The following is a 25495-nucleotide window of genomic DNA, read 5'->3' on the forward strand; positions in this document are numbered from 1 at the left end:
TGGCGATGGAGCCGAATACTGACCTTGTCCCTTGTAAAGCCCGTGACTCCAAGGTGCCGGACTCCTCGCCGGACTCCGAACCTCCTGCGTCCCTACCAATCGAATCCGATTGGGCGCCGATCAAGGAGTTCACCGCTGCGGACATCTTTCAGCACTCACCCTTTGGCGACATCCTGAATTCGCTAAAGTATCTCTCGTTATCAGGAGAGCCCTAGCCGGACTGCGGTCAGGACGGTTGGGATGCGGATGACGAAGAAATTCAAAACCCACCCACCACCCACTTTGTAGCCACTGTCGACGATCTAACCGACATGCTAGACTACGACTCCGAAGACATCGACGGTATGGACGAAGATGCCGGAGACGACCAAGAACCAGCGCCTACGGGGCACTAGAAGACCACCTCGTCATACGACATATACATGGTGGACATCCCAAAGGATGGGAACGGCGAAGAAGCAGTGGAGGCAGATTCCTCTAAGAAACAACCCAAGCGCCGACGTCAGCGGCGCCGCTCTAAATCCCGCCACAGCAAGAATGGAGATTCCGGCACCGGAGATAATAACACCCCAGAGAGTGCCGAAGACAACCCCCTCCAGCAAGATTCAGCACAGGAGGATGGAGAAGCCAGCCCTCACGAGAGAGCGGCAGACGAAGAGGTAGAGGACGATACTTACATGCCTCCCTCCGGAGACGAGGCAAGCCTCAACGACGACGAATTTGTTGTGCCCGAGGATCCCATCGAACAAGAGCGTTTTAAACGCAGGCTTATGGCCACGGCAAACAGCCTAAAGAAAAAGCAGCAACAACTCCGAGCTGATCAAGACCTGCTGGCCGACAGATGGACCGAAGTCCTCGCGGCTGAAGAGCTAGAACTCGAACGCCCCTCCAAAAGCTACCCAAAACGCAAGTTGCTCCCCCGATTAGAGGAGGAGGCATTTAAACCCTCATCACTAGCACACAATACGGCAGACCGACCACCTTGTGGCCGCGACAGAGAGGCATCTAGGCCCTCCACCAGAACCGTACCCCGGCACCGCTCGAAAAGTACGAAGCCACGGGAGAATGCGCCAGACTTGCGAGACATATTGGAGGACAAGGCAAGACAATCAAGATTGATCTATGGATCACGTGGGCGACCCATGATGCGCGACGACTACCGTCGCGCCGGATACAGCAACTCCGGCCGGGCCGAACACAGCAGACAAAGCTCGCTTGAGCTACATCGTGATATCGCCCAATATAGAGGCGCCACACACCCACTATGCTTCATAGATGAAGTAATGGATCATCAAATCCCCGAAGGGTTTAAACCCGTGAACATTGAATCCTACGATGGCACAACATACCCCGCGGTTTGGATCGAAGACTATCTCCTTCATATCCATATGGCCCGCGGTGACGATCTCCACGCCATCAAATATCTCCCACTCAAGCTTAAAGTACCAGCTCGGCATTGGCTTAATAGCTTGCCAGCAGAGTCAATTGGGTGTTGGGAGGACTTGGAAGCCGCATTCCTTGACAACTTCCAGGGTACATATGTGTGACCACCAGACGCCGATGACCTAAGCCACATAATTCAGCAGCCAGACGAATCAGCCAGACAATTCTGGACACGATTCTTAACAAAGAAAAATCAAATCGTCGACTGTCCGAATGCAGAGGCCCTCGCAGCCTTCAAACACAACATCCGCGACGAGTGGCTGGCCCGGCACCTAGGACAGGAAAAGCCGAAATCCATGGCAGCCCTCACATCACTCATGACCCGCTTCTGTGTGGGAGAGGACAGCTGGCTAGCCCGCCGTAACAACCTCAACAAAAATTCTGGCAGTCCGGATACCAAGGACCGCAATGGCAGGTCGCGTCGAAACAAAAACAAACGCCGCGTTAACGGCGATAATACTGAGGATACGACAGTCAACGCTGGATTCAGAGGCTCTAAACCCTGTCAGCAGAAAAAGCCATTTAAAAGAACTACTCCTGGTCCGTCCAATTTGGACCGAATACTCGACCGCTCTTGCCAGATACATGGCACCCCCGAAAAGCCAGCTAATCACACCAACAGGGATTGTTGGGTATTTAAGCAGGCAAGCAACTTAATTGCCGAAAACAATGACAAGGGGAAGAGACCGGGCCGCCGAACAGTAGAGGACAGAAGGGTTTCCCCCCACAAGTACGGACTATAAACATGATATACGCAACCCACATACCCAAGAGGGAGCGGAAGCGTGCACTTAGGGATGTATATGCGATGGAGCCAGTCGCCCCGAAGTTCAATCCATGGTCCTCTTTCCCGATCACTTTTGATCGAAGGGACCACCCCACTAGTATCCGTCATGGCGGATTCGCCGCATTGGTTTTAGACCCAATCGTCGATGGATTTCACCTCACTAGAGTCCTAATGGACGGCGGCAACAGCCTGAACCTGCTTTAACAGGACACAGTGCGCAAGATGGGCATACACCCCTCAAGGATTAAACCTACAAAGACGACCTTCAAAGGCGTCATACCAGGTGTAGAGGCCAATTGTACAGGCTCGGTTACACTGGAAGTGGTCTTCGGATCCCCGGATAACTTCCGAAGCGAGGAGTTAATCTTCGATATAGTCCCGTTCCACAGCGGCTATCATGCTCTGCTCGGAGGGACCGCGTTTGCAAAGTTCAACGCGGTGCCGCATTACGCATACCTCAAGCTCAAGATGCCATGCCCTCGAGGAGTCATCACGGTCAATGGAAACACTGAACGCTCCCTCCGAACGGAGGAACACACAGCTGCTCTCGCGGCAGAAGTACAGACCAGCCTCTTAAGGCAATTCTCAAGTCCGACCGTTAAGCGACCGGACATGCCCAAACGCGCCCGGAGTAACATACATCAAGACCACCTGGCACGTTCCGAGCACGCGTAGCAATGCGGCCCCAACCCCAGCCCTTGCATGATTGCAAGACTAGTCCTTCGCGTACATCATTATGCTCTGGAGATACCATGGGCATAGGGGGAGGGGCATGACCACGACAGGCCCATAGTGCGGCTCAACCACACCAGGGGCTCCCAAGTGTGTCGCTCTTTTTTTTTATTTTTTTACCCACAGGACTCCGTTCACCAGAGGCCCTGTTCGGCAGCAGACCTGCCGAACTCACGATGCAACAGCTAGGGAAGGAGAAAGGCTACGGCGAACACTCAGGTGGTCTCCATTACGAGCATTAAATCTGCTTAATACACCATTCTGCAGCCTACCCCTGGAGGGGGACATGTTTAATAGTCCAAAACCTTGCTTACCGCACTATTTTTATCGTTCTGCATTCATAGCAGTATTCCTGGAATAAACAATGCATCGCCTTTTGCTAATAATTGCATTTCTTTCTTATATATGTTCGTTTATGACATGTTGCATCCGTACACTTTGGTACGGCCGAATACACCAGGGGCTTAAGTTCCCCGCATTATGGTGTGATAAGTCCGAACACTTTCACAAGTGCGGCACCCCGAACTTATAGCATTATATGCATCGGCTCAGAATCATGTCTTGGGTCAATAGTTGGGTTTGCCCGGCTCCCATGTTTTGGTACCTTACGTTCCGTTTTATCGGCTAAGGTAGCACTGGGAGAACCACTACGATTGCGCCCCGGTTGAGCTGGGCGAGCGCCTTAGTGGAGAAAGCTAAAACTGACCGTCATGATAAGGCGAGAGCTGGTCACTGTTCGAGAGGTCTTTTCGAGTCCCTAAAGACTTATGCCGCTTAGAGCGAGGAACCGGCTTTGTCTGGCCCAGGCGTGGATAGCGCCCCGAACTCGGCCTTCCGAATACTAGGGGCTTCGCCGAAATTTAAAATTATAGAATTCTATGGCTAAGTGAGAGTGTTCAAGCATTATAAGTTTGGTTGCCTCGTTCATTGTGTTGAGCGCCTCCCTAGATGGACCCAAACATGGGAACAAGAGTGCTCAAGTTTATCCCGAACACCCCAGCACTAGTGGCATGGGGGCTGAAGCCGACGACTTGCCATCTCTCAGATTTGATAAACGGCCGCACAGAAGGTAATATTTTAAATTAATAAGCGTTGCTTAGCGCATATGAACAAAGTTTTCAGCGCACAGGATAACTCAAATATTACATCTTTGGAGCACTCATCCGCAATCTTGTGGGCACCCTTCAAGACACTCTTATAATACATTTCGGGCGTGCGATACTCCTTGCCTGCTGGCGGCGCGTCTGTCAGAAGCTTCTCAGCATCCAGCCTGCCCCAGTGCACTTTTGCACGGGCAAGGGCCCGACGGGCCCCTTCAATGCAGGCGGAGCGCTTGACGACTTCCACCCAGGGACACGCATCCACCAGCCGCCGCACCAGGCCGAATTAGCTCCCAGGCATGGCCTCCTCGGGCCACAGCCGAACTATGAGGCCCTTCATGGCCTATTCGGCTACCTTGTGGAGCTCGACCAGCTGCTTTAGCTGGTCGCTAAGGGGCACCGGATGTCCGGCCTCAGCATACTGAGACCAGAAGACCTTCTCCTTCGAGCTCCCCTCCTCGGCTCGGTAGAATGCGGCAGCATCGGACACGCTGCGAGGCAGCTCTGCAAACGCTCCTGGAGAGCTCCGAATTCGGGTAAGTAACAGGTAATTCACATTCACATGCTTGCTTTGCATGAAAAATGCCTTACCCGCCGCTATTTTCTTCACCGCCTCAATCTCCTGGAGGGCTTTATGGGCTTCGGCCTTAGCGGCTTTGGCACTCTCGAGTCTTCGAGTCGCGCTCCAAACTCTCATGCTTTTCCACGAGAGCCTGGAGCTCTTGCTGCACCTCCGCCACCCGCGCCTCCTGCCTCTCTCGCTCAGTTCGTTCCGCGGCCGCATTACGTTCGGCCGCGGACACGGCCTCCTTCAGGGTCGCCACCTCGTTCGTGGCCCCTGGAGTACCCACGTTATCCTTGTTATTTCTCTTGCAACAAAAATCCTTTTCTGTAAGGTACAAATTTAATACGGTGTTACTCACCTTCTTGGTCCCCGAGTTGCTTCTTGGCAAGGCCAAGCTCGTTCTCAGACTCGAGGTTCTGCTTCCAAGCACCGACCTCCACAGTCAGTGCGGCAGAGGTCAGCAGCACAGCCTGCAATCCCATATTGACATATTTTTTAGAACTCCTGCGTATATCTTTATAAGATCCTCAGTCCGGCTTTTCTTTCCGAACACCAAACCAAGCATCAGGGGCTACTGTCTATGCGGTATTACATTACATATTTTAAATTTCTTACCTCAAAGCCTGTTAGAAGGCTGCTGCAGGCTTCGGTCAGCCTGCTCTTGGTGAGCTGAACCTTCTGAACCACCGCACTCATGATAGTGCGGTGTTCTTCCTTGATGGAAGCGCCGTTGAGCGCCTCCAACAAGTTGTCCGGCGCCTCCGGTTGGACGGAGGCCGCCGATGTCACAGTCTTGCCCTTCTTACGAAGGGGCCGCCTGCCGGACTCCGGAACCACTGCTGGTTCCCGTGCGGAGTCCGGAGCAAAGTCCGGGAGGTTGCCTTGCGGCACCTCCGGAGCCTCCCCCTCCTGGTGGGTCCCCTCTTGGGATCCCACCTCGGCGTCATCAGCGTCACGAGGGGTGGAGGCGGTCGGAAGGGAATCCATATACGACGGAGCCAAGGACCCGCTCGATGAAGCGGGAAGATCGTCCTCGGCCGGACTACAGGTTGTACGCGGCATTAGAAAGACACCGTGTGGCAAAAAGAAAAATTATAAATCATTCAGGAATCCGGATACTTACGATCTTGCCAGGGGCTTGGCCCTTGAGGGCCACTCCTTGTCGCCGTCGCCGGCATTGGCGGAGCAGTCCGGAGGAAGGGTCCTTCCCTTCTTGGACCCTTCGGCCTCCCTCGTTGGGGAAGCCTTCCTCTTCTTCTCTCCCCCCTCTTGGGGAGAGGCCTCTTTCTCCTCCTCGTCTTCGGGGGAGGAGTCCGCCTCGGAGCCATCGGACGACGAGTCCGATACCACCTGGCGCCGGGAACTCCTTCAGGTTCCCGTAGCCTTCTTCTTGGCCTTCTTCTCCGGCACCACGTAAAGTGCCGGGACCAGCAGCCCCGTCAAACGGGTGTCTGCTGGGTCTTCTGGAAGGGGAGCCGGACAGTTAACCTGTCCGGACGTCTTCTGCCAGTCCTGTTAAAGGCATTGGGAGTTTTAGATCCCACATAGAGTCAAACTATGAAAGAAATGAGTGTCCCATGAAGGATAACATAGCTTACCTCGCCGGCTGGGCGCTGCGTGCTGAATCCGCGATCTTCAGTTGCGGATGCGGGGGCTTCTCCCCCCTTGAGCAGCACCCTCCAGGCAGCTTCGTACGTCGTGTCGAAGAGCCCGTTCAATGTCCGGTGCTGTGCCGGATGAAACTCCCACAAATTGAAGGCCCGGTGCTGGTAGGGAAGAATCCGGCGGACGAGCATGACCTGGATCACGTTGACAAGCTTAAGCTTCTTGTTCACCAGGGTCTGGAGACAGGACTGGAGTCCGGTCAGCTCCTCCGAACTACCCCATAGCAAGCCCTTCTCTTTCCAGGAGGTGAGCTGCATGGGGGTACCAGATCTGAACTCGGGGGTCGCCACCCATTTAGGGTCACGCGGCTCGGTGATGTAGAACCACCCCGATTGCCACCCCTTGATGGATTCCACAAAGTCACCCTCGAGTGACGTTGGGCATTTTGCCCACCGTGGGAGTCGTGGACTAGGGGGTGTCCGGATAGCCGGACTATCATCATCGGACGGAGTCCAAGACTATGAAGATACAAGATTGAAGACTTCGTCCCGTGTCCGGATTGGACTTTCCTTGGCGTGGAAGGCAAGCTTGGCGATACGGATATGTAGATCTCCTACCATTGTAACCGACTCTGTGTAACCCTAGCCCTCTCCGGTGTCTATATAAACCGGAGGGTTTTAGTCCGTAGGACAACACAACCATTACAACAATCATACCGTAGGCTAGCTTCTAGGGTTTAGCCTCCTTGATCTCGTGGTAGATCCACTCTTGTACTACCCATATCATCAATATCAATCGTGCAGGAGTAGGGTTTTACCTCCATCGAGAGGGCCCGAACCTGGGTAAAAACATCGTGTCCCTTGTCTCCTGTTACCATCCGCCTAGACGCACAGTTCGGGACCCCCTACCCGAGATCCGTCGGTTTTGACACCGACATTGGTGCTTTCATTGAGAGTTCCTCTGTGTCATCACCGATAGGCTTGATGGCTTCTTCAATCAACAACAACACAGTCCTGGGTGAGACTTTTCTCCCCGAACAGATCTTCGTATTCGGCAGCTTCGCACTACGGGCCAATTCACTTGGCCATCTGGAGCAGATCGAAAGCTACGCCCCTGGCCGTCAGGTCAGATTTGGAAGCCTAAACTTCACGGCGGATATCTGCGGAGACTTGATCTTCGATGGATCCAAGCCACAGCCGAGCGTGCCGCACTGTCACGATGGGCATGATCCAACTCTGCCGCCAGACAGTACCTTGGAGGCCGCACACGAATCCGCTCCGACCCATAGTTCGGAGCCGATCGCGCAAATCGAGGACGTGCAACTTCCACGGCGATGGAGCCGAACACTGACCTCGTCCCTTATAAAGCTCGTGACTCCGAGGTGCCGGACTCCCTGCCGGACTCCGAGCCTCCTGCGCCCCTGCCAATCGAATCCGATTGGGCACCGATCATGGAGTTCACCGCTGCGGACATCTTTCAACACTCACCCTTTGGTGACATCCTAAATTCGCTAAAGCATCTCTCGCTATCCGGAGAGCCCTGGCCGGACTACGGCCAGGAAGGTTGGGATGCGGACGACGAAGAAATTCAAAGCCCACCCACCACCCACTTTGTAGCCACTATCGACGATCTAACCGACATGCTAGACTACGACTCCGAAGACATCGACGGTATGGACGACGATGCCGGAGACGATCAAGAACCAGCGCCTACAGGGCACTGGAAGACCACCTCGTCATATGACATATACATGGTGGACACCCCAAAAGATAGGGACGGCGAAGAAGCATCGGAGGCAGATTCCTTAAAGAAACAGCCGAAGCGCCGACGTCAGCGGCGCCGCTCTAAATCCCGCCATAGCAAGAATGGAGATTCCGTCACAGGAGATAATAACACCCCAGAAAGTGCCGAAGACAACCCCCTCCAGCAAGATTCAGCGCAGGAGGATGCAGAAGCAATCCCTCACGAGAGAGCGGCAGACGAAGAGGTCGAGGATGATAATTACATACCTCCCTCCGGAGACGAGGCAAGCCTCGACGACGGCGAATTCATCGTGCCTGAGGATCCCGTCGAACAAGAGCGTTTCAGACGCAGGCTAATGGCCACAGCAAATATCCTAAAGAAAAAGCAGCAACAGCTTCAAGCTGATCAAGACCTGCTGGCCGACAGATGGACCGAGGTCCTCGCGGCCGAAGAGTATGAACTCGAACGCCCCTCCAAAAGCTACCCAAAACGCAAGTTGCTACCCCGACTAGAGGAGGAAGCATACAAACCTTCATCACCAGCGCACAATACGGCAGACCGACCACCTCGTGGCCGCGACAGAGAGGCATCTAGGCCCTCCACCAGAACCGTACCCCGGCACCGCTCAAAAAGTACGAAGCCACGGGGGAACGCGCCGGACTTGCGGGATATATTGGAGGACAATGCAAGACAATCCAGATCTATTTACGGATCACATGGGCGCCCCACGACCCACGACGAATACTGTCGCGCCGGATACAGCAACTCCGGCCGGGCTGAACACAGCAGACAATGCTCTCTTGAGCTACGTCGTGATATTGCTCAATATAGAGGCACCGCACACCCACTTTGCTTCACTGACGAAGTAATGGATCATCAAATCCCTGAAGGGTTTAAACCCGTGAACATTGAATCCTACGATGGCACGACAGACCCCGCGGTTTGGATCGAAGATTATCTCCTTCATATCCATATGGCCCGCGGAGACGATCTCCACGCCATCAAGTATCTCCCACTCAAGCTTAAAGGACCAGCTCGGCATTGGCTTAACAGCTTGCCCGCAGAGTCAATTGGGTGTTGGGAGGACCTGGAAGCCGCATTCCTCGACAACTTCCAGGGCACATATGTGCGACCACCAGACACCGATGACCTAAGCCACATAATTCAACAGCCAGACGAATCGGCCAGGCAATTCTGGACACGGTTCTTAACAAAGAAAAATGAAATCATCGACTGTCCGGATGCAGAGGCCCTCGCAGCCTTCAAACATAACATCCGTGACGAATGGCTGGCCCGGCACCTAGGACAGGAAAAGCCGAAATCCATGGCAGCCCTCACATCATTAATGACCCGCTTCTGTGCGGGAGAGGATAGCTGGCTAGCTCGCAGCAACAACCTCAGTAAAAATGCTGGCAGTCCGGATACTAAGGACCACAACGGCAGGTCGCGTCGAAGCAAAAACAAACGCCGCATTAACAGCGACAACAATGAGGATACGACAGTCAACGCCGGATTCCGAGGCTCTAAACCCGGTCAGCGGAAGAAGCCATTTAAAAGAACCACCCCGGGTCCGTCCAATTTGGACCGAATACTCGACCGCTCTTTCCAGCTACATGGCACCCCCGAAAAACCAGCTAACCACACCAACAGAGATTGTTGGGTATTCAAGCAGGCAGGCAAGTTAATTGCCGAAAACAATGACAAGGGGCTGCACAGCGATGACGAGGAAGAGACCCGGCCGCCGAACAGTAAAGGACAGAAGGGCTTCCCCCCACAAGTGCGGACGGTAAACATGATATACGCAACCCATATACCCAAGAGGGAGCGCAAGTGTGCACTGAGGGACGTATATGCGATGGAGCCACTCGCCCCGAAGTTCAATCCATGGTCCTCTTGCCCGATCACTTTCGATCGAAGAGACCATCCGACCAGTATCCGCCATGGCGGATTCGCCGCATTGGTTTTAGACCCAATCGTCGATGGATTTCACCTCACGAGAGTCCTGATGGACGGCGGCAGTAGCCTGAACATGCTCTATCAGGATACAGTGTGCAAGACGGGCATAGACCCCTCAAGGATTAAACCTACAAAGAAGACCTTCAAAGGCGTCATACCAGGTGTTGAGGCCAATTGTACAGGCTCAGTCACACTGGAAGTGGTCTTCGGATCCCCGGATAATTTCCGAAGCGAGGAGTTAATCTTTGACATAGTCCCGTTCCGCAGCGGCTATCACACTCTGCTCGGACGAACCGCGTTCGCAAAGTTCAACGCGGTGCCCCATTATGCATACCTCAAGCTCAAGATGCCAGGCCCTCGTGGAGTCATCACGGTCAACGGAAATACGGAACGCTCCCTCCGAACGGAGGAACATACAGCGGCTCTCGCGGCAGAAGTACAGAGCAGCCTTTTAAGGCAATTTTCGAGTCTGGCCGTTAAACGACCGGACACGGCCAAACGCGCCCGGAGCAACATCAATCAAGACCACCTGGCACGTTCTGAGCACGCATAGCAATGCGGCCCCAACCCCAGCCCTCGCATGATTGCAAGACCAGCTCTCCGCGTACATCATTACGCTCTGGAGATACCATGGGCATAGGGGGAGGGGCACGACCACAACAGACCCAGAGTGCGGCTCGACCACACCAGGGGCTCCCAAGTGTGTCGCTCTTTTTATTTTTATTTTCCTTATTTTTATACACAGGACTCCGTTCACCAGAGGCCCTGTCCGGCGGGGAACCCGCCGAACTCACGATGCAACAGCCAGGGAGGGAAAAAGGCTGTGATGAACACTCAGGTGGTCTCCATTACGAGCATTAAATTTGGTTATATACACCAGTCCGCAGCCCACCCCTGGAGGGGGACATGTTTAATTAGTCCAATCCCTTGCTTACCACACTATTTGTATCATTCCACACTCATAGCAGAATTCCTTGAATAAATAATTGAGCACTTTTTGCCTATAATTGCATTACTTTACATATATGTTCATTAATGACATCTTGCACCCATATATTTTGGTAAGTCCGAATACACCAGGGGCTTATGTTCCCCGCATTATGGTGTGATAAGTCCGAACACTTTCACAAGTGCAGCACCCCGAACTTATAGCATTATATGAATCGGCTCCGAATCATGTCTTGGGTCAATAGTTGGGTTTGCCTGGCTCCCATGTTTTGGTACCTTACGTTCCGTTCTGTCGGCTAAGGTAGCACTGGGAGAACCACTGCGATTGCGCCCCGGTTGAGCTGGGCGAGCGCCTCAGTGGAGAAAGCTAAAACTGACTGTCATGATAAGGCGAGAGACTGGTCGCTGTTCGAGAGGTCTTTTCGAGTCCCTAAAGACTTATGCCACTTCGAGCGAAGAACCGGATAATGTCCGGCCAAGGCGTGGATAGCGCCCCGAACTCGGTCTTCCGAATACTAGGGGCTTCGCCGAAATATAAATTTATAGAATTCTATGGCTAAGTGAGAGTGTTCAAGCATTATAAGTCTGGTTGCCTTGTTTGTTGTGTTGAGCGCCTCCCTAGATGGACCCAAAAATGGGAACAAGAGTGCTCAAGTTTATCCCGAACACCCCAGCACTCGTGGCATGGGGGATGAAGCCGACGACTTGCCATCTCTCAGATATAATAAACGGCCGCACAAAAGGTAATATTTTAAATCAATAAGCGTTGCTTAGCGCATATGAACAAAGTTTTCAGCGCACAGGATAACACATGGCGAGTCTACTCAATAATTACATCTCTGGGGCACTCATCCGCAATCTTGCGGGCACCCTTCAGGACAGTCTTATAGTACATCTCGGGCATACAATACTCTTTGCCCGGCGGAGGCGCGTCCATCAGGAGCCTCTCTGCATCCAGCCTGCCCCAATGCACCTTTGCGAGGGCAAGGGCCCGACGGGCACCTTCAATACAGGCGGAGCGCTTGATGACCTCCACCCAGGGGCACGCATCCACCAGCCGCCGCACGAGGCCGAAGTAGCTCCCAGGCATGGCCTCTCCAGGCCACAGCCGGACTATGGGGCCCTTCATGGCCTGCTCGGCTACCTTGTGGAGCTCGACCAGCTGCTTCAGCTGGTCGCTAGGGGGCACCGGATGTCCGGCCTCAGCGTACTGAGACCAGAAGACCTTCTCCGTTGAGCTCCCCTCTTCAGCCCGGTAGAATGCGGCGGCATCGGACACGCTGCGAGGCAGATCTGCAAACGCCCCTGGAGAGCTCCAAATTCGGGTAAGTAATAGGTAATTTACATTCACATGCTTGCTTTGCATGAAAAATGCCTTACCCACCGCTATCTTCTTCACCGCCTCAATCTCCTGGAGGGACTTATGGGCCTCGGCCTTGGCGGCTTTGGCACTTTCGAGAGCCGAGGCAAGCTCGGACTCTCGAGTCTTTGAGTCGCGCTCCAAACTCTCATGCTTTTCCATGAGAGCCTGGAGCTCTTGCCGCACCTCCGCCACCCGCGCCTCCTGCTTCTCTCGCTCTGCCCGTTCCGCGGCCGCATTGCGTTCGACCGCGGACACAGCCTCCTTCAGGGTTGCCACCTCGTTCGTGGCCCCTGCAGTACCCACGTTATCCTTGTTATTTTTGTCGCAACCTAAATCCTTTTCTGTAAGGTAAAAATTCAAAGTGGTGTTACTCACCTTCTTTGTCCTCGAGCTGCTTCTTGGCACGGCCGAGCTCTTGCTCGGACCGCTCGAGGTCCTGCTTCAAAGCACCAACCTCCGCAGTCAGTGCGGCAGAGGTCAGCAGCGTAGCCTGCAAACCCATATTGACATAATTTTTAGCAACCCTGCGTATATCTTTTTTAGATCCTCAATCCGGCTTTTCTTTCTGAATACCGAACCAAGCATCAGGGGCTACTGTCTATCCGGTATTACATTGCATATTTTTAACTTCTTACCTCAAAGCCTTTTAGAAGGCTACTGCAGGCTTCGGTCAGCCCGCTCTTGGCGAGCTGAACCTTCTGAATCACCGCACTCATGATAGTGCGGTGCTCTTCCTCGATGGAAGCGCCTTTGAGCGCCTCCAACAAGTTGTCCGGCGCCTCCGGTTGGACGGAAGCCGCCGGCGTCACGGTCTTGCCCTTCTTGCGAAGGGGCCGCCTGCCGGACTCCGGAACCACTGCAGGTTCTGGTGTGGAGTCCGGTGCAAAGTCCGGGAGGCTGCCTTGTGGCGCCTCCGGAGCCTCCTCCTGATGGGTCCCTTCTCGGGATCCCACCTCGGCGTCCTCAGCGTCGCAAGGGGTGGAGGCAGTCGGGATGGAATCTACATCCGACGGAGCCAACGACCCACTCGATGAAGCGGGGAGATCATCATCGGCCGGACTGTAGGAAGCGTGCGGCATTAGAAGGACACTATATGACACAAAACAGAAATTATTCAGGAATCCGGATACTTACGATCTTGCCGGAGGCCTGGCCCTTGAGGGCCACTCTTCGTCGCCAACATTGGCGTTGGCGGAGCTGTCCGGGGGAATAGTCCTTCCCCTCTTGGACCCTTCGGCCTCCCCTGTTGGGGAAGCCTTCCTCTTCCTCTCTCCTTCCTCTGGGAGAGAGTCTTCTTTCTCCTCCTCGTCTTCGGGGGAGGAGTCCGCCTCGGAGCCATCGGACGATGAGTCCGATATCACCTGGCGCCGGGAACTTCTTCGGGTTCCCGTGGCCTCCTTTTTGGCCTTCTTCTCGGCACCACATAAAGTTCCGGGACCAGCAGCCCCGTCAAGCGGGCATCCGCTGGGTCTTCGGGGAGGGGAGCCGGACAGTCTACTGTCGACGTCCTCTGCCAGTCCTGTCAAAGGCACTGGGAGTTTTAGATCCCGCATAGAGTCAAACTATGAAAGAAAATAAATGTCCCATAGAGGATAACAAAGCTTACCTCGCCGGCCGGGCGCTTGGTGCTGAATCCGCGGTCTTCCATCGTGGACGCGGGAGCTTCTCCTCCCTTGAACAGCACCCTCCAGGCGGCTTCGTATGTCATGTCGAAGAGCCCGCTCAAAGGCCTGGTGCTGTGCCGGATCGAACTCCCACAAATTAAAGGCCCGTTGTTGGCAGGGGAGAATCCGGCGGATGAGCATGACCTGGATCACATTGACAAGCCTAAGCTTCTTGTTCACCAGGGTCTGAAGACAGGACTAGAGTCCTGTCAGCTCCTCCGAACTGCCCCATAGCAAGCCCTTCTCTTTCCAAGAGGTGAGCTGCATCGGGATACCAGATCTAAACTCGGGGGCCGCAGCCCATTTTGGGTCGTGCGGCTCGGTGATGTAGAACCACCCCGATTGCCACCCCTTGACGGACTCCACGAAGGCCCCTTCGAGCCAGATGACGTTGGGCATCTTGCCCAACATGGCGCCTCCGCACTCCGCTTGGACGCCCTTCACTATCTTCGGCTTGACGTTGAAGGTCTTGAGCCACAAGCCGAAGTGGGGCTGGATGCAGAGGAAGGCCTCGCACACGACGATAAACGCCGAGATGTTAAGGATGAAGTTTGGCGCCAGATCGTGGAAATCCAGGCCGTAATAGTACATGAGCCCCCGGACAAAGGGATGCAACGGGAAGCCCAGTCCGAGGAGGAAGTGGGGAAGGAATGCGACCCTCTCATGGGGCCTAGGGGTGGGGATGAGCTGCCCCTTGTCGGGCAGCCGGTGCGCGATGTTGCCGGAAAGGTATCCGGCGCTGCGCAGCTTTGCGATGTGCTCCTCCGTAACGGAGGAGGCCAACCATTTGCCTCCCGCTCCAGACATGGTCGGAGAAGGTCGAGACGAGATGTGCGGACTTGGGCGCTGGAGCTCGAGTGCACGGAGATTGATAAGCAAAGGAGGAATAAGGCGTAGGTAAAAAAGGGTGGATCCTTATCCCCTTATATATGGGCGGACGAAAGCTATGCGTCCCCACCGGCCTGGTAAAACTCGCTTATCTCCCAAGCGCCACCATCAGTGGCGCGGTTGGGTTACCCACGTCCGTATTGATGAGAATCCCGGAATAAGGGGAACACGATCTCTGCTTCGACAAGACGTGCCAAGGAAACCGCTTCGCTAAACGCGCTGAGGTGGTATAGTAAAAAACGATTCAAGTAAAGGCTTGGTAGTGGTGTGACGTCATGCCACAAAATACATCAGCAGATTGAACTTGTGTACATATTATTCTCTCTACGGTGGAATGTGAAAATTATTTTGCAGAGCCGGACACTATCCTGGTGTTCACAATTTTCTACGAATTATTCGGAGGAGGAACCCGCCTTGCAATGCCGAACATTGTGCGTGCTGGACTCATCGTCATTGAAGCCTGGTTCAGGGGCTACTGAGGGAGTCCTGGACTAGGGGGTGTCCGGATAGCCGGACTATCATCATCGGCCGGACTCCAAGACTATGAAGATACAAGATTGAAGACTTCGTCCCGTGTCCGGATGGGACTTTCCTTGGCGTGGAAGGCAAGCTTGGCGATACGGATATGTAGATCTCCTACCATTGTAACCGACTCTGTGTAACCCTAGCCTTCTCCGGTGTCTATATAAACTGGAGGGTTTTAGTCCGTAGGACAACACAACCATTACAACAATCATACCATAGGCTAGCTTCTAGGGTTTATCCTCCTTGATCTCGTGGTAGATCCACTCTTGTACTACCCATATCATCAATATCAATCGAGCAGGAGTAGGGTTTTACCTCCATCGAGAGGGCCCGAACCTGGGTAAAAACATCGTGTCCCTTGTCTCCTGTTACCATCCGCCTAGACGCACAGTTCGGGACTCCCTACCCGAGATCCGCCAGTTTTGACACCGACACCCACCATGGCGCCTCCGCACTCCGCTTGGACGCCCTTCACCACCTTCGGCTTGACATTGAAGGTCTTTAGCCATAAGCCGAAGTGGGGCTGGATGCAGAGGAAAGCCTCGCACACGACGATAAACGCCGAGATGTTGAGGATGAAGTTTGGCGCCAGATCGTGGAAGTCCAGGCCGTAGTAATACATGAGCCCCCGGACGAAAGGGTGAAGTGGGAAGCCCAGTCCGTGGAGGAAGTGGGGAAGAAATACGACCCTCTCATGGGGCCTGGGGGTGGGGATGAGCTGCCCCTTGTCGGGCAGCTGGTGCGCGATGTCGCCGGACAGGTATCCGGCGCCGCGCAGCTTCTCGATGTGCTCCTCCGTAATGGAGGAGGCCATCCACTTGCCTCCTGCTCCGGACATGGCCGGGGAAGGTTGAGGCGAGATGTGCGGACTTAGGAGCTGGAGCTCGAGTGCGCGGAGATGGATAAGCAAAGGAGGAAGAAGGCGTAGGTAAAAAAGGCGGATCCTTATCCCCTTATATATGGGCGGACGAAGACTATGCGTCCCCCCGGCCTGGTAAAACTCGCTTATCTCCCAAGCGCCACAATCAATGGCGCGGTTGGGTTACCCACGTCCGTATTGATGGGAATCCCGGAATAAGGGGAACACGATCTCTGCTTTGACAAGACGTGCCAAGAAACCGCTTCGCTAAACGCGCTGAGGTGGTATAATAAAAACGATTCAAGTAAAGGCTTGGTAGTGGTGTGACGTCATGCCACAGAATACGTCAGCAGACTGAACTTGTGTAAATATTATTCTCTCTACGGTGGTATGTGGAATTTATTTTGCAGAGCTGGACACTATCCTGGTGTTCACAATCTTCTATGAATTATTCGGAGGAGGAACCCGCCTTGCAATGCCGAAGACAATATGCGCGCCGGACTCATCGTCATTGAAGCCTGGTTCAGGGGCTACTGAGGGAGTCCTGGACTAGGGGGTGTCTGGATAGCCGGACTATCATCATCGGCCGGACTCCAAGACTATGAAGATACAAGATTGAAGACTTCGTCCCGTGTCCGTATGGGACTTTCCTTGGCGTGGAAGGAAAGCTTGGCAATACGGATATGTAGATCTCCTACCATTGTAACCGACTCTGTGTAACCCTAGCCCTCTCCGGTGTCTATATAAATCGGAGGGTTTTAGTCCATAGGACGAACAACCATTACAACAATCATACCATAGGCTAGCTTCTAGGGTTTAGCCTCCTTGATCTCGTGGTAGATCCAGTCTTGTACTACCCATATCATCAATATCAATCAAGCAGGAGTAGGGTTTTACCTCCATCAAGAGGGCCCGAACCTGGGTAAAAACATCGTGTCCCTTGTCTCCTGTTACCATCCGCCTAGACGCACAGTTCGGGACCCCCTACCCGAGATCCGCCGGTTTTGACACCGACACCCCAATTGTGAGTCGAGGGTGAACTTCCAGGAGAGAAAAAAATAGTCCTGACCCAGTTGCGTGTCGAAGATAGACATGGAATTGAGACAAAAAAGTTACATGTTATGGGTAAAGTTACAGTTAGGATATAAAAAGGTAGACCCCTAGTTGCATGTTGACGGTGAACTTGCAACTCAAACAAAAATTACTAGGGCCAGTTGCATATCGAGCACAAGTTAGAGCCACAAACTTGTCTCTTTGACATCTAACTTGAAAACAAAATAGGGATAGGCAACGACAAGTGACATCGGCTGTCTCCTGAACTTCTACAAGGCAAGTCAGATGAATGGGCCCAAAGAACACAACCATAAAATGGCTCGACAAAAAACATGCAATGCAAATTGTCCAACAAGTGAAAACAAAACAAAACAAGGCAACATCGAAATACATCGGCTGACGATGTGCGATCAAGATTTTGCAAGAAATTGCAACAACAAGATCCAACAAAACAACAATTTAGATGACACATTGCAAAATCTCATCTTGATGAATCTTAGAAAAAATGCGAGACAATGTCAAAGGAACTAAAAAGGCAACTGGGATGAACCAAACTCTGGGCCAAGTTGTGGGTTAAGGGTGTAATTGTAAATGGGATAAAAAAACAAAATATAGGCTCCAGTTGCGAGTTGGGTGGGCTTGGGACTCGGACAACTAGGAGCCCAGTTGCGATTTGAGGGTGGACTTGCAACTGGGACATCTACGAAACTATGAGTCAAGGGTTGACTTGCAACTGGAATGAAACAAACTATGGTCATAGTTGCAAGTCAAGGGTGCACTTGCAACCAAGATTAAAACGAGAGGAAAACCAATGAATAAAAAAATGATAAAATAAAAAATCATGAACAAAAAATAAAAAACATCCTAGCTACTTGGGTCGGCTCATATGCGATTTTTTCGCTATCGACGGGTGGAGTTGCAACTAGAACTAAAAAAAGATCGGACCCCCAGTGGCGAGTCGATGGTGGACTCGCAAGTGGGACCAAAAACATTGGGCCCCAGTTGCGAGTCGAGGGTGGACTTGCAACTGGGACAAGAAAAGGTCAAGCCCTAGTTGCAAGTTGACGGTGGACTTGCAACCGGGACAAAAAAAGGTCAGGCTCCAGTTGCGAATCGAGGATGGACTTGCAATTGGGACTAAAAAATCTGAGCCCCGGTTGCGAGTCGAGATCGGACTTGCAACTCAGACAAAAAAGGTTGAGGCTTAGTTGCGAGTCTAGAGTAGACTTGCAACTTGAAGAAAAAAGGTTAGGCCCGAGTTGTGAGTCGAGGGTGGACTTCCAACTTGGACAAAAGAAAAAGGTCTGGCCCCATTTGTGAGTCAAGAGTGAACTTGCAACTAGGACGAAAAAGGTTGGGCCCCAGTTATAAATCAAGGTTGGACTCCCAACTAGGAAAAACAAGTGGGACCCAAGTTGCAAGTCGAGGATGGACTTGCAATTAGAATAGAAAATGTCGGGGCTCAGTTGTGAGTCGAGAGCGGAATTGCAATTGGGAAAAAGGTCGGACCGCAGTTGCGACTCGAGGGTGGACTTGCAACTGGGACGAAAAAGGTTGGACCCCCAGTTGCGAGTTGAGGGTGGACTTGCGACCAGGACAACAAAAATCCAGGTCCTAGTTACAATTCATGGGTGTGATTGCAACCGGACAAAAAAAGATCGGCTCTAGTTGCGAGTCAAGGGTGGACTTGCAACTAGGATTAAAAATGAGAGGAAAACCAGTGAAGAAAAAAATGTGATAAAATAAAAAAATCTTAAAAAAACAAAAAATATCCTAACTACTTGGGCCGGCTCATCTGCAATTTGTTCGCTATTGTGGGATGGAGTTGCTACTGTGACAAAAAATGATCGGACCCCCAATGGCGAGTCGATGGTGGACTCGCAAGTGGGACAAAAAAGGTCGGGCCCTAGTTGCGAGTCGAGGGTGGACTTGCAACTGGGACAAAAAAAGGTCAAGCCCTAGTTGCGAGTTGACGGTGGACTTGCAACTGGGACTAAAAAAAGGTCGGGCCCCAGTTGTGAATCGAGAATGGACTTGCAATTGGGACTAAAAAAATCTGGGCCCCGGTTGCGAGTCGAGAGTGGACTTGCAACTCGGACAAAAAAGGTTGAGCCTTAGTTGCGAGTCTAGAGTAGACTTGCAACTTGTACAGAAAAGGTTAGACCCTAGTTGTGAGTCGAGGGTGGACTTCCAACTTGGACAAAAGAAAAAGGTCTGGCTCCATTTGTGAGTCAAGAGTGAACTTGCAACTAGGACGAAAAAGGTGGACACATGCTTGTTAGAAAAAAGAAGGTCCACCCTCCACTCGCAACATAGGAAAAAAAATCACATACTCTAACAAGATATTTCTGTAGAATAATTACCAACAACAAGTGATTTGCATGTGCAGTTTACTAAAATTGGGATGCAACTCACTCTACTAAAAAGCATGATGCTACCCACTCCAAAATAAAAACAGACACATGCTTGCATCTAGCGGTTGACCACTGCATATATATTTATACTAGAAGAACACCCGTGCATTGCAACGGGGCCACATTAACTTTAAGAGTTCAATATCAATTATGTTAATATTACATTTAATATTCTCATACATATCAAGTGACATTGGCGACCTTTTTACCATCAAATTCTCACTCTCTCTCTCTCTCTCTCTCTCTATAACACACACACATATCCATCTTATTGGGTACGGGACCATAATCCATCTATTTCACACGCACACGCGCTAGTGCATAACAATATGGATTATAAAACAGGTTCAAGGTAGTAACAAGGATTCTTCTCATGCATTAATAAACAAATGTTCTGCACTGAAGACAAGATAAACAATTCCCAAAGTGCATCAGAGCATCACAGAACATTACTGGCAAGATAAATGCACGACGATACACCCGACTTATTTAATTAATATAATTAAATTATCAGTAAATTAGTCACCAACCTGCTCGGATGAACCGGAACAGAGCCAACATATATCATCCTAGACAAACGCAACATCAACCATTTACCTTGGTACTTTAGGGACCGACAGGAGGATGCATGTAGAAGTGCTTCTTGCCTGCGAATCCACAGTCAGAGAGAGAAATTGGAACCCATTCGGGCCAACTTGGATCTTCGGTGATTGTCCGCCGGTATGGAGAATTTAGGAGGGTGGGTGCAGGGAGTGGCCTTGTGGATGATGGATGGAGGCGCGGAGGGATGTGGTCACCGGAAGGTCAAAAGCGGAGAGGGTTGGGCACGTTAGGTGGAGCCGGTGGTGCGCGACAATCGGAGGCGGCCCAATCGTGGGCGGCGAACTGACGATAGCCTCGGCCCATCTCTCGACGCAATGAAGATAGAGAGGGCGGCACTGCCGGTGCTCGAGGACGCCGCTCAGCACCATCTACATCGAGGGGAAAGAGAGGCCAGAAAGCGATAGGGTGATGCGGGGCTAGGGATTGCGGAGGAGGGTGGGGTGTGCGATTTGAATGGATGGTTCTGTCCACCGTTTTCTTGTACGTGGCGGTGGAGACGGCGGCGTCCAGCCATGCAGGCGAGGCGCAGTAGCAGAGGCAGGGGCGTTTTTTTGCTACTGAGATGCAGGGTGTGGGATTGATCGTTCATGTTCCCTTTTCCTTTTTAACGGGAGATGGATGCGATTTTTTCACGAGGGGAGAGATGCGACCACGTACAGATTCCATAATAAATTAATTAGGTCCATAACAGGATTTCTTTACAATGCGTTAAGATTTACATGTTAGTTTTCTTAATAAAGAAATGCATTGATGTAGGGATCGATTGATTTGGGTAAGGAAAGATAGATTCGTGATCTTTTGTATGTTAGGAAATTAGTGGTTTGCAAGGAAAGAGTGGAGAGAAAAAGAACCAATGCGACCACGTATAGATTCCATAATAAATTAATTAGGTCCATAACGGGATTTGTTTGCAATGCGTTAAGATTTACGTGTTAGTTTTCTTAATAAAGAAATGCACTGATGTAGGGTGCGATTGGTTCGGGTAAGGAAAGATAGATTCGTGATATTTTGTATGTTAGGAAATTATTGGTTTGCAAGGAAAGAGTGGAGAGAAAAAGAACCAGTACGAGGGGGTGGTGGGAGGTGGGACGAATAAAAACCGGACGAAATTGGGAGGTGGGAGGGGGCGAGTAGAAACCGCCGAAAAAAACCAACGAAATTGGGAGGTGGGAGGGAGGATGAAAAAAACCCAGGGGAGGTGGGAGGAGGACAAAAATAAACCGTACGAGGCTACCAACTGCTCCATTAGGAGTAGAGATTGTTTGTGAAAATAACGTGCGACGATGACTTAGCGAGCGGATCACCTTAAAAAAGACATAGCGAGCAGATTCCCTTAAAACTGGTAGAAATGGATACGATTGATGACGTTGATAAATAGTGGTGAATGTTGGCATAATTTACTATCATCATGCATGGAAACGAATCATCAAGAAAAAGAATACTTCCTATTACTACACTCATAGGAAGCTTCCTAATCTCTGCTACCAAACAGTTTCTGCCCAAACAAGGAAGGAAAGTTATGGATGTGATTCGAAAGGAAACAAACGTTATGAAGATTAATTAATTTAGATTTGATCTTTAGAGATTGATTGTGATTGATTCTTTTACATAAAGACATTACTAAATAATTTGCGTCAGTATGGAAAGTTCTGATCCGTTCAATTTTTTTCGTTGTGTGAGAGGGTGAAGTGAAAATAAACCGATGAAGTGGGGGAGGCGACGAAAAAAATCTACGACGGTTAACCTACGAAAAAAATGGACGAAAGTGGTGGGACGAAAATTGACCGGCGGAGACTACCAACTGCTCCATTAGGAGTAGAGATTGGTTGGTTCGATTTTTTTTGCGTGGAGGGAACTACCTGGGAGGTGGAAGGGAGTACGATAATAAACCGTCTCGGCTGAGCGAGAGGTGGGAGCAAGTACCAAAGAAGTACCAAAAAAGACCGGGTGAGGTGGGACGAAAATAAAACCCGGAACGCGACCTACCAACTGAGACATTAGGAGTAGAGATATTAACAAAAGTGCAGATCCCGTCCCACTCTTCACTTTTTGACAAAAAACTTCCGAATAGCAATCTTGGTGAGTGATCTCGACCGGGTTCGATCGGCATGGCGTGTCGTTCCTCCAGGAGTGGGTGCTGAGAGGAAGGATGGCAAACCTCCATTGTTAATCGGCCGGAGCTGCATCGTCATTTGGATCAGAGCATGGACGAAATCGAGATGGTAGAGGTTGAGGAATTTGTAGGACGTGAGGGTTTAGCGTGGGCATCACGAGAAATCTCTTGGGAGACGGCAGACCCGAGGTGCAGTCGTGTTCGTGCTTCAGGGGCTGCCACGTGCTGTCCTCGCCGCCATCGCCTGTCGATGCCACTTCAGCGCCACGAGCATGGGACTGAGGGACGAAGGGAAGAGAAGGGAAGGAAGCGAGCTAATGATGTACCTATGTTTGGTATGTAATACCCTCCATTAAGAGTAGATATTTTCTTAAAATCGGTTATTTTGTTTCCTAATTAATGTGATTGAGCAATTTAAGGTAAGGTTAATTAATTTAGATTTGATATTCAGAGATTGATCGTGATTGATTCTTTCACATAAAGACATTACTAAAAATAACTTGCACCAGCATGGAAAGTTATGACCCATTAAGATTTTTTCGTTGTGTGCGAGGGTGACGCGAAACTAAATTGGTGGGGTGGGGGAAGGACGAAAAAAAACCAGCGAAATAAAACGGGTGGGAGGTGGGAGGAAGTACCAAAAAAGACCGGGTAAGGTGGGACGAAAATAAAACCCGGAACGCGACCTACCAACTGAGACATTAGGAGTAGAGATAATCGTATTTTTTATTTTTTTTAATTTAATATGTGTTTATAAGTTCACTTTTGTGGACTAGACATAAAAACTGATGGCTTCGGATGATGCTTTTTTATTTTTATTGACTGACAGGTCACTACATAACTATGATGGTTTGGACTGAAAAATCATCGAGTTTTACACAATCAAAAGAGATGCATAAAAATAAGTGTTGCACACGATAATACAAAAGGTGTACTTTTTATATGTTCATTTTTAAAGAGTATAAGAAAGATGGAGATGGATTATGTTGACGTTCAAAAGTAATCCGCCGTTAAAATAATCCATCGATAAAGGACCCGAGACGATATTACTGGAAGGGGCCAAAAATTCACCAAGTTTTATAAAACAATACAAGTATATATATGCAACTAAAAAAAATACTAAAAGGTCCATGGCAACGCACGGGCGTTCTACTAGTGTAACTAAAAATTTCAGTAGTGGAATTGACCATTCTTGCGGCAATGGCCAATCTGCTAAACTTGATGTAAGTAGATCTGCATAATGACGTTGTATTTGGAACTATGCTAACAAGTGATACTCATCACTGAAACTGTGAAACATGATATTTGCTTCATTGTTTCTTATATAACTTGACAAATCTCCAAGAAGCTTGTGCGGCTGAAATTGCTGCACATGGATGGTATAAATCTGCTGCCCACAAATCCATTGCTTTTGGTCACTGGTTGTCACCCCTCACTCACCACTCACCAGCAGACCGACAGGTGAAACCAAAGATAAGGTCCGGGACAGAGATGGCATGGCCACTGCTCCGGCAGCTCCTGCTCATCGCCGCCGCCACCACCGCGGCTGCGTCGGCCTCAGCGACGACGCCTGACCGGCCGGCGCCGTGGCCGGAGCAGTTCCACGCGGTGCTGTTCACGAACCTGACCAACGTCTCGATTGCTTCAACGGGCCCGCCGCTCCGCCTGCACGACCTGTACTACGATTGGCCGCGGCGGCGCAACCTGAACCTTATCCGGCACCAGCTGTCCGGGGACCCGCTGTACGACGTGGAGTGGAACAACGGCACCACCTTCTACTTCGACTCGGCCACCTGCCGCACGCAGCAGGTCCCCGTCGGCGTGCTCCCCCCCGGGTGGCTCGCCGACGGAGGCGCCGTCTACCTCGGACGCGAGACCACCGGCGGGATCGACTGCCACGTCTGGGGCAAGGCTGATTTCATCGTCTACTACGAGGACGCGCTCACGGGCCGCCCCGTCCACTGGAACTTCCTTGACGGTATGCACATCCCATTGCCACTACTGTTAGTTTATCAGCTCCAAAAAATCCATGTACGTACGTGATGTCTGAAACTTTATGGAGGTCTGCATGCATGTTTGCAGTGACGGGGTTACAGCAGTTCGTGATGAGCTTCGAGGTGGGCGTGGTGCTGGAAGATGACGACCAGTGGCAGGCGCCCGCGCACTGCTTCCTGGATGAAACTGCTAACCGGACCAACGAGGATGACGACCATCTGGATGAATGGCAGGCGGCCAGGCTATTCAGGAAGTTTGCTGGAGCTGCTGCCGCGTACTGAACATGTCTGAATCTGAATATAAATATATGGTGCGTGTTTGGCTGGCGAGCCACTCCTACATTACACGGGTGAACTATGTAATCTCGGGTTAGACCGCTCGTGCTTGTGTTATCTTGTCTCTTGTCTGTTAGTCATGTGTGTATATTTTGTAATGTAGAGCCCGGGGTACTCCCCTTTTCAAAAGTAATGAGATGTGTGCTTGCGTAAGTACTGCAACTATTAAATGTGTGACTTAGCTTACTTAAAGATAACCAATGATTAATTTTTTCTTAGACTATGCTATTACAAAACCATCACTGGAAATGTCACATCCCAGTCTATGGTAGGAACCAAACCTTTTGAAATATTATTGGGCATAAGGCTATCCATAATAAGTCCCAAGTAATATACAAAGCCCTATTAGTTTTTTCCCAAAATATTTGAGTTGGATTTATTTTGTAGTCAATCCAAATCAAAGGGAATTATTCAAAAATGGTCATGTATTTTATTGGCAGGGAATATTATTTCCATAAGTCCAAATGACATGTTGAACTTCTGCCCACTTTCTAAAATGAATTTGAAACATATTTGGTTTTGAAACCAAATTCAAATTTAAAAAGAAAATATAAGTGCATACATTATATGTCCAAAATGCCAAACAAAAAAATTGAACATTCACAAATATTCCATTTGGAATTAGAAAATGTTCTCTATTTGTAAAAAAAATCAAATTCAAACTCTATTTGAATTTACAAAAAAGACGGAAAAAGAAAAAAGAAGAAAAATGGAAACAGAAAAGAAAAAAGGCCCATCTGGGCCAGCCAGCCTCACGCGCGCCCATCTCTCTCCCCCGAGCCACTGACATGTGGGGCCCGCATG

At 50.9% G+C, this 25495-nt stretch overlaps 1 protein-coding gene across 1 annotated transcript; it reads left to right on the plus strand.

Annotated features, from left to right (window-relative positions):
• The first annotated feature begins 23780 nt into the window (after positions 1-23780).
• On the plus strand, positions 23781-24854 carry LOC123064863 (uncharacterized protein At4g14100). The gene is made up of 2 exons (XM_044488266.1): positions 23781-24339; positions 24444-24854. Exons 1-2 carry the CDS (start codon positions 23853-23855, stop codon positions 24635-24637), a joined length of 681 nt encoding a protein of 226 aa, XP_044344201.1. The 5' UTR covers positions 23781-23852; the 3' UTR covers positions 24638-24854.
• Positions 24855-25495: the final 641 nt, after the last annotated feature.

Source organism: Triticum aestivum, chromosome 3B, assembly GCF_018294505.1.
Source record: "Triticum aestivum cultivar Chinese Spring chromosome 3B, IWGSC CS RefSeq v2.1, whole genome shotgun sequence".
Taxonomy (NCBI): domain Eukaryota; kingdom Viridiplantae; phylum Streptophyta; class Magnoliopsida; order Poales; family Poaceae; genus Triticum; species Triticum aestivum.

Coding starts and splice junctions, on each gene's coding strand:
- LOC123064863 (XM_044488266.1), top strand. CDS start 23,853: ATGGCATGGCCACTGCTCCGGCAGCTCCTGCTCATCGCCGCCGCCACC. Junction 24,340..24,443: donor CCACTGGAACTTCCTTGACG/GTATGCACATCC, acceptor GCATGTTTGCAG/TGACGGGGTTACAGCAGTTC.